The sequence below is a fragment of the Mizuhopecten yessoensis genome, unplaced genomic scaffold (assembly GCF_002113885.1).
Source record: "Mizuhopecten yessoensis strain PY_sf001 unplaced genomic scaffold, ASM211388v2 scaffold10921, whole genome shotgun sequence".
NCBI classification, from domain to species: domain Eukaryota; kingdom Metazoa; phylum Mollusca; class Bivalvia; order Pectinida; family Pectinidae; genus Mizuhopecten; species Mizuhopecten yessoensis.
The window spans coordinates 229,285-243,428 of NW_018408788.1; the positions used below are offsets into that span (position 1 = coordinate 229,285).

The following is a 14,144-nucleotide window of genomic DNA, read 5'->3' on the forward strand; positions in this document are numbered from 1 at the left end:
CTTGATCATAATATGCCTTCGTAATATTTCAGCTCTTTTGGTAACCATGAGAGCCTCCGAATAGTCAATTGCCTGTGACAGGGCTTCACCAATATCCTGCTTAAATGCCAACAGAATATCTCTTCCCTTCTTGTGGCACCCAAATCAGGAATTTGTCCTTTAATCTTGTAGAATTAACATTTGGTGTTTCTACTCCTTATTGTTGTAGTCGTTGGTTGTAAAGACCGACAATATCTGCAAGTCGGAATACTACAGCCCAATCAGCATTTGTTTTTGTCTCGACTACGTATACAAGAAGCTCAGAAAACACTTTTGGGTTGAATTCTCTTTCTTTTGGAGAATGAAAGTCCTGGTTTTCTGTACTTGCCAAGTATGCCCTCTCTCTATTGTAAAGTGTCGTCAAGCAAGAGCGGTGATACTTCAGTTCTTGTGCAACAATATCACCGCCACTTAGTATTGCTAATAGTTTCCCGTCATTCAGGTTTCTAGCACATTCGTTTAATCTTTTATCAAGATCCAATGACAAGGCATTCCTTAGCTCAGATTGTGGTGCCTCTTGTTCGCAAAGGAAACACACACGATTCTAAAGGCTTGTTCGTCTACTTTTAGCTGGTACTGGACCCTCGTTTAAATCCTTTGAATTGGCAGATCTTTTCCTCGCTCTCTCAAGTTTACTGTTATTAAACAAAAGCCTGCAACTTTGATGGTATTTTGCTTTGTTTTCTCTGAGTGTTTCCTATATGCCCTCGCCATGATCCAATCTAGCAGGGTCCATAATGATTGCATGTGATTGATGGTTTTAAAGAAAGGGACATTTCTAGCTATCATAGCATACCCTTCGCCATTCTTGTTTCTGTCGTAGCGAGATGGTGGACATTTCAATTCCTCATCTTTCTCTGTTTGACAGAGACAACATCTATTCCAGTCAGTCTCCAAAGTTGTTGCTGTTAACTTAGCAAATTACTGTCTGATTAATATAACCGACAAAATTTAAGGCCGAGGGTTATCCTTTTACCATCTTAAATTGTCAAAAAGCACTTTGTAGTATGGGATACAACTAGGTTCGAACTATAATACTATCCTACACCTAGTCCGATCGTTCATCCAGTGACAATTAAGTCCAGTGCGATCAAAAATAGTTTATGTTGTATTATGAATAATAGACACTATTCTGATTTTTTTGATGTACAACGTGGAGTACGACAGGGGGACCCTGTAAGTCCCTATATATTCATTTTATGTGAAGAACTACTTACTTCAGCTCTAAAATTTAACCCAAATATAAATGGCATTACTATCAATAAATCAGAATATTTAAATAACCAATTTGCGGATGACACATCTTTCACATTATCTGATGATCCAGTTTTCCTTGCAGCAACTTTAGACATTTCGATAATTTTGCGAAAGCATCAGGTCTCAAAATAAATATTGAAAAAACACAAGCAGTATGGATTGGGGCGAGACGGGGTTGTGGGTTGGATTTTCTACCAGAAAGAAATTTATTATGGAATCACCAGGGAATTTTTAAACTCTTTTAAAGACAAAAATACAATTTTCAAAAAACAAATATATTTGAAGAAAATTACAATGAAAAATTAAAATCAGTCAAAAATTTATTGAAAGATTGGTCTTTCCGAAATCCGTACTCATATAACGTTATGTTTAAAATTATAATAATGTGTCAGGGGCTAATCAAATTTCAGATCTGGAACCTAATCTACGCATGGAACTTACAATATTTTCATTAATACGTTCCTTCCGAGAGGCAAATCTTCGCTTATACTGTCAAGCTCTTCAATAGTTACTTCCTTACTTTTTTTGCCAATAACAATGTCAACTACGCAAGATGGCTCCCAATTCACCTCAAAGATATGTTGTTTCTTGAGCAGAAGCACCCAGCAATTGCAACAGAATTTCAAAATGGCAAGTTTGTCGTTCATAAATCAGTTCGCAAGTTTCCTGCCTTGGCCATTGACCAAGCCCACGAACAAACTAATGCAATCATCAAAGGCGATGGTGGTGCTATCGGTATAACCGAAGATCCATCTGCACTGAGAAGATGGATGGTTGCAGGTCCGGAAGTTAGCCATCTAAAGGATCAATACGAAGCATTGTCTGAGGTACAAGATGCTAACGAACCAAAACAGCACCACGAGCAGACAAGACGATTCCAGAAAACATTTTTGGATAGAGTAAATAAGCTCCATTCAGTAATGTTGGAAATTGGAAATCCATTCATGGATGAAAGTAAAGAACTTGTGACACTGGACACAAAGAATGTTGCTCATCCTACTTCGGATGAGATGGTTGCCCAGCATCACGAGAAGGGAAAAACAGCTTCGAAAGTTTTAAAAATGGAGAAAAAGGCAGATTTTACGAGCCAATCAAGAAGAACAAAACGGACCTTTTCCGGCAACAACCAGAAGCGTCATCAAAAGACTTGAAGCATAAAAGACATAAAAGACATAAAAGATGATTGTCTTTTGTTTTCCAAACTATTCATCTCGTGTCAGTCCCGAAAATGTGATCTGCAGGAATTCTTTCAGCATGAAAATCAGTCCTTTCCAGCTGCACTCAGTGGCAAGTGGCAACTTGTATTCCTGTCAGAAGTCTCAGCTCGCTTCGATTCTAGAATATCAGGTACCACTTCCAGACACTGAGCCTAATGTTGAAGCCATTATAGTTGACGGCTCGCTTTTGTATGCAACGCTGGAGATAATACCAAAAGTCGAGTCTTTCAGTTCAAAGTACCAGATGACGGATATTGTGTTCGATGTTTACAGAACAGGTAGTTTAAAACCTGAGACAAGATCACGACGGGGGTTTGGAGCAAGAAGAAGGGTAACTGACAAAGAAATGATCCCACAAAACTAGCAGAGCTTCCTGCAGGACAATACAAACAAAACTGAGCTCTTCAGCTTTCTTGCAGACAAGATTGTCGAACTTTTTAGCACTAATAATGTCATAGTTACAAGGCTGGAAGGTGTTGTGTGCAATAGCCAAACATGCTGTTGCAGAGGGATCTCGATCTACAATGATAAAGGCAAATGACACGGATATTCTTGTTATAAGTGTCCGTTTGTTGTCATCTTTTCAAAAGTAAGGCCTACAGACACTTTGGATTGATTTTGGTCAAGGCAAAAATCAAAGATGGATTCTTATCCTTGATATCAGTAGCTCGATTGGCTATGGTAAATCTGAGGGAACATCGTTTTCCCATGCCTTTACCGGTTGTGATATTGTATCAGCTTTTCGGGGTAAAGGGAAGAAGACTGCATGGCAAATTTGGAATGTGTGTCCTGAAGTTACGTCTGTCTTTGCATAACTCAGTAAGTATCCCCCTGTAATTAGTGATTTAGATCAAAATATTTTGGAAATGTATGTCATTGCTATGTATGACAAATCAAGCCCTACTGCACATATCAACAATGCAAGACTTGATATCTTTGCTCGAAAGCAAAGATCCTATGAGTCAATCCCTCCAACACGTGGAGCTCCAATCGAGCATACTAGGCGAGCTGCCTACCAAGCAAGTTGCATCTGGGGTCAGTCTATCATATCCAACATGGAAACTAAATGTCCTGGGGAATGGGCTGGAATAAAAAGGGGATATTTGGCAAATCGTGTGGACAAAACTTGCTCCAATTGCCCAGAGTTGTCAACAACTGACAAAATGTGGATGCAAGACGGAATGTTGTTGTCGATGCAAATGTTACAGATTAACTCTTCATTGCACGGCATTGTGTAGTTGTAACTGTGAAACATAGATATACAGCTGTGTTGCAGCTATGACACTTAGATACTTTGTTTATATTAGATTAGTGACAGGAGCTCACAATTAAAAATGAGTAAGACAAAAAATGTGTAAATATTTTTGTTTATTTTCTTTCGCTTTATTTGTAGATATTATGATTTTAATTTTGCAAAAGGAAGGCTTAATAAAATCTTATATGATCTTTTCTTTTTGTTTTATTGTTAAATGTCATGAGATTTAAAAATTACTTTGAGATGAATCAGTACGGTTAGTTTCGTTTCTTTACCAAAAAAGGTAAGGAGATTTTATCAAAAAACTCCATTATGGCGGCCATCTTGAAAAAGGTGGCCGCCATTTTGGAATTTCAAATGGCTAACGTGCTTTTTGAGTTAAGTAGTGTTTAAAGACTGCATGTACCAAATCATATGCTTGCATCATTTACTGAAAGATGTTTTTACTATTTGCCCGTACTAATATACATTATCCAGGGCAGAGAAAAACTATTGCGACCACAGGTAGGTCACCAACCTAGATGTATTATGTTCCTGATTTGTATTCATAACACCAGCGTCACAAGACCGTGTACCCCTGATTATGGTGAATAAACTTGAGGTGGTTTCACTGCCCTACCGCCCCTTGTCCTTCTTTGTTCGGTCTGACTATTTTCTCGCCCCCGCTGACTGCCCTGCCCATTACTATCAACTGGTAACCTAACTGTTTGATGGCCATCCCTTGCACCTTGAGACCCATGTGCTGAGTCTTCCAACCAAAATGTTATTGACTGCCTCCCCTTTGACCCAATTTTGTGGAGGATTACTACCTAAGTATGGTTTCAGCTGATCTATATGGATATTTATTAGCTTAGCCCTTGGATCCCTCTGGACGGTGTATGTTACATCTGACAACCTAGCTATCACTAAGTAAGGTCCTGTCCAACCTAATTCTAGTTTTTGTCCCGCTGCTGGAGGATACCACCTCCATACCCAAGCCCCTATTTCAAGTTGTTTGTCTTTTGTGCCTATGTCATAATATTTCTTTTGTCTTTTAGCAGATATGCCTCAATTTTTATTTGCGGTCTCAAATGCTGTGTTCATGGCATGCTGCATCCATCAACGTATTTCACTGCACAGGGGTTCCCCTCATCACCAGGCGGCAATCCCACTATGAGATCTATAGGCAGCATCACTTCTCTCCCCAGCATCAGTAGGTTGGGGGTGTTAGGCTCAGTGACAACAAGAACATGGCTGCCGGTCAAGCTTCATTTATTATAAGTGCGCATGTGCAACATGTGCAACATGTGCAACATTAAAGAAGGGAGGCAACTCTAATCGCACTAGGCGTACTTTACACAACATCTCCCCTTTTAGCTTTGAATTATATATATGAAATGAAATACATGTATATCATTCAATGATGATAAAACAATTAGAAATATAATTATTTCAAATGCAATTGCAAATTAGATGTTTTTACCAGATATCAATTAATTGCAATGAAATGTAAAATTGAACTTAATTCAAACTATTTTAGCACAGTTCTCATATAGGTATGAAATGTTAAGAATGTCTCTTCACTGGAAATCCATTGTCACTTGGTTTGAGACCCTGGTCTCCAAAAATATGACCAACATATTCTACCTCAGTTTTTCCAAACTTGCACTTGTCAGAATTCAAACGTAGATCAACCTCTTCACATTTGTTGAGTACAATTTCTACTCTTCTATTGTGCTCATCCATGTCTGAGCCCCACACCAGAATATCATCCATAATGACCTCACAACCTTCCACATTCTCAAATATTTGGGTAAGAGTTCTCTAGAACACTTCCGGAGCCGATGTGATACCGAAAGGAAGTCTTTCATACTTGTATCTTCCGAATGGCGTATTAAAAGTTGTAAGCCATGTGCTTTCTTCAGCAAGCTTAATCTGGTGAAATCTGGATGAAGCATCAAGTTTTGTAAATATTTTGAGATTTGCAGCAACATCTTCAGCTGTTTTCAAGGGATAGTGCTCCCGCTTTATGGCTTTATTTAAGTTACGTGGATCTAGACATATCCTGACGTTCCCGTTGGGTTTCCGTACTATTACAATAGGATTGACCCATTTCGTAGGTTGCTGAACCTTGGTGATGATTTTAGCTTCCTCCATTTTCTTAAGTTGAGCCTTAACTTTGTCACGGAGCGAATGAGGAATCTTTCTCGGAGGTTGCACGACGGGGGGCACGCTGTTATCGATCTCAATCTTGTGCTCGCCAGGTATGCATCCAATACCCTTGAATAATTTGCTATGCTTGGCCTTGATCTCATCAAGTGTAAGTTTCCGGTCAGCTGTACATACACGCTTAATTAACCCTATTTGAACACAACTGTTAAGTCCGAGAACTGGGACGGCATTATCATCAACAACTTGTACCTCAATCATGTAGTACGTTCCATGGTAATCTAAGACAATGTCAGCTTTACCTATGGTCTTGATACGGTGTCCTGTGTACGATACCAGGTTAGCCCTCGATTTATGCACATGAGTACCCCCGGTGTTTAGGCAGCACATTACACTGTGCACCGCTGTCGATTTTGAANCACATGAGTAACCCCGGCCTTTCACAAAGGTGTTTAGGCAGCACATTACACTGTGCACCGCTGTCGATTTTGAACCGTACACGCGTTCTGTTGATCTTGGTGTTGACGAACCACTCATCCGTAGTATCTGTAGCCTTTGTACTGCGATCATGTACCGTACCGATGAAAAACGAATCCGACGCACTTTTTACACTTGTCACACTGTTTTCCGTAAGCCCGACAGTATTTTGGACCTCTAGGATGTGATTTACCGCAAAATCTACAGTTATTACGAGCGTTAGATTGTTTAAAAGGCGGTGGCTTCCTCGGTGTGTTGCTGAACTTCTGCGGTCTACTCTGAGTAGCCAGCTGAGACTTATGCTTATCACGCTTATTAGGCTTAACTGCATGGACGACTTTTTCATCATTCAACTCTTTAAGCTGAACCTCACTTGCTTCCGCTGCTCGACAAATGTCAATACATTTCTGTAATGTCAAGTCCTTCTCTCGTAACAGCCTAGAACGAACAGCATCGCTTCTAACCCCACAAACTATTCTGTCACGAATAAGGCCTTCTTTTAGTGTATCAAACTCACATGTCGAAGCCTTGTTTCTCAAATCAGTTACAAATTTCTCAAATTTCTCTCCCTCTCGCTGATTACGCCTTTCATACGTTATATTTTTCCTAGGATTGCAGTAATTTGCAAACTGTTGATAGATTTCAACGATTTTGTATTTATCTTCATCATTCGCCCAGGTAAACGTGTTGTAAATTTCCAGGCACTAAGCTCCGACCACGTGGAGTAGGGTCATCGCCCTGACTTTTCCCTCTTTCTGGTCCACCCCCGACGCTGCCTCGTAGATTTCATATTGCTGCTTGAATCTACGCCAGTTTTCCGCTAAATTGCCGGAGAGATTCAGGGGCGGTGGCGGCGGTAACTTGTCCATTATCCCGATTTAGTCTGACACCATGTTAGGCTCAGTGACAACAAGAACATGGCTGCCGGTCAAGCTTCATTTATTATAAGTGCGCATGTGCAACATCATTAAAGAAGGGAGGCAACTCTAATCGCACTAGGCGTACTTTACACAACAGGGGGGAATATCCTGTGCTGCTATGTACTGCTGACCTATAGGCTAGCATGAGGTAAGGTAGATGGTCGTCCCAGTCCTCCTTTTTTTCATGGGCAAATGTTGCCATCATTCTCTTCATAGTCCTGTTGAATCTCTCCACTAAACCGTCTGATTGTGGGTTGTAAGGAGATGTTCTAGTTTTGTTTACTTCCAGTTTCCTACAAACCGCCTGAAACAGTTCTGACTCAAATTCTGCTCCTTGTTCCGAGTATATGAATTCTGGACAACCGAATCGACAGAACATCTCAGTCACCAACTTATCAGCCACAGTGAGTGCAGTATGGTTCGGCACATCGAAGGCTTCCTTCCATTTGGGGAAGTAATCCCCAACCACTATGATTTATGCATTTCCACTGTTGGATACTGGTAGACCACCAAGAATGTCTACAGCCGCATACTGCATAGGTCTAGTGGGACGAAACTGTTTAAGGGCTGAATTGTCTGATGTAGGTCCTGGTTTACCTTTTGCGCATAAGTCGCATTGTTTACACCTTCTGGCAATATCCTCCGACATCCCTACCCAGTAAAATATTTTCCTTATGGCTGCTAATGACCTATCTCTTCCGCAGTGTCCGGCGGTTCTTTTTATGTGTAATTATTGGAAGATATGTTTGCGTATCTCCAGAGGAGCTATTAGCTGTTTATTCGGTGATTTTGAGGCTACTGCTTTTTTTTCTGTGCAACAAACCGTCTATTACTTCCAGTGAATCTCGCAAGGTCTTAACCTCATTGCTTAATTTACTAGTTTTTGCGTTACTCTTTGCTGAGTTGCTACTGAGGATCTCTCTAACTTTGGATATAGAAGTATCTTGTTCTTGCATGCAAGTTAACTGAGTTTTAGTCCAGGTTCCCAACCAGTTTGCACCTGTATCTTCCTCTAGCAGGTTTCCTTGTTAATGTGTCAAAACTGGATGTATACTGGTTGTTTAACAGGTAATTTCGGTTCACATCCCACTTCCGGTTTACTTGTTCCCTGCTCCAATACTTGCCCTGTTGTTTGTATCACTCCAACCTTTTGTGCTAACCCTTGCTCAGGTGTTGCTTCCAGTTTTGGTACCACTTCCGGTTTGGATTCTACTTCCGGTTTTGATATTTCTTCTTTACCATAGCAGTCTGGGCAATCCACTCTTTTACATTTTCTGACAACCTGCCTCGACATTGCATCGATGTTGATATGCTGGGTACCAGCTCTGTAAGTGATCTCAAAATAAAAGGTTTCCAGTATACTGATCCAGCGTGCTAGTATGCCTTCGGGTTCATTGAAATTCTTGAGCCAGACAAAAGGGGCATGGTCTGTCCTGATGGTAATTTTTCTCCCAGTCAGGTATTGCCGGACGAAGGTAACCAATTCTCTCCTCGTCGTACAGTAATTCCGCTGTGCTCCGTTGAGGGTTTTAGTTGCATAGCAGATCACTCTTTCTTCGCCATCTTGGAGTTGTGACAATACAGCCCCAATCCCTGATGCGCTTGCATCTGTATCTAGGATGAACCTGTTATTCTTGGTAGGAAAAGCCAGTACTGGAGCTCTTCTTAATCTTGATGAATGCTTCCTCACAACTGGAGTCCCAACGAAATGTGTTGCCCTTCTTAAGCAGCTTCACAAGTGGATTTGGGATCTGTTCAAAATTATCTTCAAATTTCAGTAGTCACCTACTAAGCCCAAAAAGCTTCGTACCTCGGACAAATTGTGCGGTCTGTTCCATTCCCTGACTGCAGAGGTTTAAGCGGGATCACAACTGATGCCTTCTTTTGAAACGATATGCCCCAGATAAACTATTTCTTTACGAAAAAGCTCGCACTTCTTTGGTTTCAACTTCAGGTTGGCCTGACTGAATTGTGGGAATACAAGCTCCAAATTTCGCAGAGTGGTCTCGAAATCTGGGCCGAATACCACTACGTCGTCTAAATAACACAGCCATTTTTTCCAATTCAAACCTTTCAGTACCATCTCCATAAGCCTTTCTAATGTTGCCGCCGCATTCGCCAATCCAAACGGCATGACATTAAATTCAAATAAGCCTAGATGTGTGGCGAAAGCTGTTTTATGCTTGTCTGTTTCGTCCATCTTGATTTGCCAATATCCACTTGCCATGTCAAGAGTACAAAACAATTTTGCACCTGCCAAAGTGTCTAATGTGTCATCTATTCTCGGGAGAGGATAGGCGCCTTCCTAGTGACTGAATTGATCCCTCTAAAGTCTATACAAAACCTGCACGACCCGTCTTTCTTTGTCACCAGGCATATATGCGCTGACCAAGGACTATCACTTGGTTATATTACCCCAGCTCACAGCATTTTCTCAATTTCTGCCTCAATGACCTATTTTTTTTGTTAAAGGTACTCGTCTAGGTTGGATTTTAATTGGCTTTGCTCCTTCGGTGTCGATACGGTAAGCTGTGCGATTTGTTTGTCCTACCTTCCCGGATGAATCAACAAATATGTCCTGGAATTTAACTATCAACTTAGTTCATATCTCAGTCTGTTCTTGATTCAGTCCAACTGATGATCTCTCGACTAGTGGTTCCAATTGCTTGGGTAGCTCTGCCGTACCTTGGTCTGCTATTTCTTGTTCATGAACCTGCTGTACCGCCTCCACCCTACCCGTCTGAGTATGCTGTGGAATCCGCACAAATTCTTTTCCCATATTGACTAACAGGCTATGGGCCACCAATAGTTGGTGTTCCTTACTGAATTTCCCAGGTAAAATGCATGCCAGTACGCTGTCAGTTTCCCCTTTTAACCTGGCTTCTATGACTATCTCTGATTATGGGGGTATCCTAACAGTTTCTTTTACTCTAATACATGCACACCCCTTGACATCATTAAATTTCATTAATGGCATCTGTCTCATACTGGTCTGTAACTTTTTATTGCTACATGTAGTATACCACTGTAATGCTAGAGGAAATCTGTTCCTAACAAACCCTGTAATTCCCCCTGATGTCAGCTACCACAAACCTATAGTGAAACTGTTTAGTGTTGAGTGTGAAATCCAATTTCACTTCTCCCTTGATTCCCAGATTTTTCCTGTTTGCTGCCAGTAGGACGAGTCTTGTTCTTGTTAAACTTTTATCGTCTAGGCCTAACCGTTCAAATAGCCTGTGAGAAATTATTGAGACGGAGGAATCCGAGTCAACCAGCAGTAGATAATCTGCTCCATCGATCTTTGCTTTGGCATATATGCACTGTTCTAGTGTATCTCCTCGTGTGCCCTGTCACCAATGCCCCTGCCTCCCTTACTACTGCCTGGTGGTTCCTGGCCATTCTCTGTATACAACCCTTCTACCTCAGAAAGTAACTTAGATTTGGTAGTTACCAAATCAGATCCGCTTTCATCATAGGCGTAGGTGCCGTTTATTTTATTTTGTTTGGCCTTATGTGACATGACTTCTCTCTCAGTGTCACCCCTACCGGCTGAGTACGTGGCCTCGTTCCCAGCCCACTCTAGTTTAACACCTGTTTTTCTTTACCTTCAGATTGAACCTTATCTTGGCGCTTCGGACATGCTAGTTGTCTATGCTGTTGACTAACAAAAAGGAAACACCTTCGTTGAACCTGACAACATACCCCCAGACACGTGGTAAATCTCCCTCTGAGAGGCCATTTTCAGCAATCCAGAGCTGGAATTGATCGTCTATCTCCTGTTGGTTGTCCTCCTGGCGACCAATAGCTCTGCCTTTCCCCCTCTGTACTGCATACACATTGCTATCTTGTTTAGGCTTTCTAGACCCGCATTCTGCTTTATCTATGGCAACGTATTCAGTAGCTAGAGCAATGGCCCTATCCAGGCTAGTTGGCATGTTGAGGGCTACATATTTCCTTATTTCCATGTTGTTTAACCCGTCAATGTACTGGTCCACTACTTGAGCTTCAAAGCTATTGAGCGGGGTTAATGGGTATTCTGATCCAATCTCCTGTCGGATACGCTCTCATCTTTTGCCCTACGCCTATTACGGTACTCGCACCGGTGAGCTACCTCCAACTCTTTTGGGTTGAAGCGTTGTTCAATGGCGGCCTTCAATGCCCCATAGTCGGTCGTCTGCTTCAACGTAAGTGTCCCTAGTAGTTCTTGTGCTTGTCCTCTCAGACTCATGACCAGCTGTGCAACCTTTTCATCCTGGCCCCAACCATTCCAGTCTGTGGACTTCCTATCATAATTGTCAGGTTCTTCTCACGTCTAGTTATTGATACTCTTCTAGGCAGTTGTGGGTTAGCAGCATTAAACATGGCAGGCGTCCTGCGAGGCGGATCCATTGGTTTCCATTGGTCTCAGGTTAGACTGTCGATGGGTGTTTCTCCAAGTACTACCTGCTAAAACTATGTTGCGGGGAATGTAACGGGATGAAGCTTGACAAATATGGCCTCATCAACCCTGTTTCATATGGTCCCCATTGCTTATCAAAATCTGGGCGTGGTGTACTATGCCTGTCGCACCATTCATCCAGGTCGAAATCGTATCCATTCCGCTGTCTGGTCCCCCTAGGTACCTTTATCCACTGTGGTACAGCATTGCCCTCGGTGTCGGAATCCAGGTGCCCTAAGACAGGTCGGCGTCCCGCCCTCTTTGCAGGATCAAACCTCTTGATATACTCCTCCCGTCCCGTATGTATATGAGCAGGTAGACGACTGGTCCCAAACATACCTCCCCTTCGACTGACAGATTCGTGACTGACACACTACCTTTTCCCCTCCTTTCAAGACATTCCCATATGACAAATGAGCTTTCCTACCCGTCCTACCCCCTATACACGCCGAATGACTACCACTGTCCCGCCCCAAACCTACGGACCCCTGATAAGTAGCCCCCATTGTCCATAATCCCTGTAGCGAGCCCCTGTTTCCCTCGCAGGATACAGAGATACCATCCAGATCACTAGCCACCCCCTAACCAGATCAAAGTCTACATGAGGCAAGTCAAGTAAAATTACCTTCAGTGTACAGTGTATCATGTACGCTCGGCCGCATTCCTGCACTGCCTCTGATCACGAAGGACTGCCCAATACCAGAATCCCCCATATCCCATAAAGGTGTTTCTGGAACCCTACTCGGACTCCCTGTAAGAATATGCAGATTACCCCTACTTTCTGGGCCCAGTAAATCCCTATCGAAGTCCAAATCGATAGTGTCATGATCTAGTATCAAACCAGACCTACTTTATATCCACCTCACCCTCAAATTCTGACTCTGACTCAGAAAAGTTATAACTCATGTTTGCACTATATATACCTTAGTATGGCAACTCGGAACAGGTTTGAGAGCAATTCTAGGTTTCTAAAACAAGAAAAACAAAAGAGACATAATTAGAATTGTGCCCTCACTAGACAAACTTGAATAAAGGGATTTTACTACTAGGTATTTGTTGTTTTCCTTTCCAAGTGACTACACAACCGGCATCTTGGTCACGGCACAAAAATGTAGCAGGAAGGTAGGCCTAGCGAATGGGTGGTGCTTCCATGTATAGTGGTATTGTACTTCGCGTTGTGTTTTTATGATGTTATATGTTTTCGCATCCACTGCCATGTTCTTTTGCAATGCTGGCGGGACACGTTCGAAAGTACAACCAGAAGATTGAAATAGTGTCAACAATTTACTTTTACAAACAAAAGAATAATTATATATACTATCCTACCGTATTGTTCTCGTTCTTCTAGACCGGTCTCTAGGGACTCAACTTTTTCCTGTAGAGTATGGCGGGTATTGGTAAGACTGGTGTTGCTCTTTGTGAGATTGTTAATTTGGATACACTGGTCATTTATACGATCGGCTTGTTGAGGGTTTTTATAATTTCTTCCATCATTTCCGACACAACTGTTTTCATCATGCTTTTGAAATGTGGGAGCAAAGCATCTACCCATACTGGTGCAACCGTAGAGGCAAAGGTAGGTTTAGATACGGTGGCATGGATGAGTGAATTAAAGTCAATCACTTTACTTTTGCCGACGTCCATTTTCAAAGATGGCGTCGGTTCTAGAGTCAGGTCACTAAACGAATTTCTTCTCCTGTGCCTTGGTTGAGTAGGGACGCTAGGACTTGGTGTTGTGTCTTCTGGCGACTTTCGTTTTTGGGAAGGCGTCTGGAGCTGAGACGTGTCCATTTTAAGCTCGTACCAAACTTGCTCAGAAATAGTCACATATACACGTATGTGTACGCACCTACAACCCTACGTCTTAGCAGCAGCTGTCGATGAACTTTCAGCTAACAAAAATATCTGTCAAGCAGAAGAAAGAAGGTTAAATCTCGACCTATTCACCTGACTTCTTTAGACTACAAGTACAGGCGCATTTATTCTATATCAATAGCATCTACAAATCAACATCTCAATCATCGTTTAAATGTGCGGAATTTTACGTTGAAACCTTATGATATCGTTCATAGTGCGGTTTGAAATTCTCGCTGCGGTATACACTCTCAGTGTGTTTATACTCTAATTCAACCTCTTCCTTTTTATTCATATCCAGCTGTGAACAGAAATATCTCATACGAGTTTTAGTTCTGATATTTATAATTCTTACTTGCGGTGTGGTTTGTAAAAATATTCACTTGCATTACATTAAACGCGACAAGAAAGTGTTATGTGTGCAAGCGGGTTCACTGACACTGTGTTTTTCGGTCGTTATATTGTACATTTTATTAAAATTATTGTACTTCTAGGGTTGTTGTCAATAATTTGGATCAACAAGGCCCTTTGTTTTAAAT

General features: G+C 41.7%; 1 protein-coding gene across 1 annotated transcript; it reads right to left on the reverse strand.

Annotated features, from left to right (window-relative positions):
- Positions 1–7,335: 7,335 nt before the first annotated feature.
- On the reverse strand, positions 7,336–10,092 carry LOC110463677. The gene is made up of 4 exons (XM_021518475.1): positions 9,999–10,092; positions 9,234–9,350; positions 8,415–9,005; positions 7,336–7,667 (listed from the first exon to the last, which is right to left on the reverse strand). Exons 1-4 carry the CDS (start codon positions 10,090–10,092, stop codon positions 7,336–7,338), a joined length of 1,134 nt encoding a protein of 377 aa, XP_021374150.1.
- Between the last annotated feature and the right edge of the window lie 4,052 nt (positions 10,093–14,144).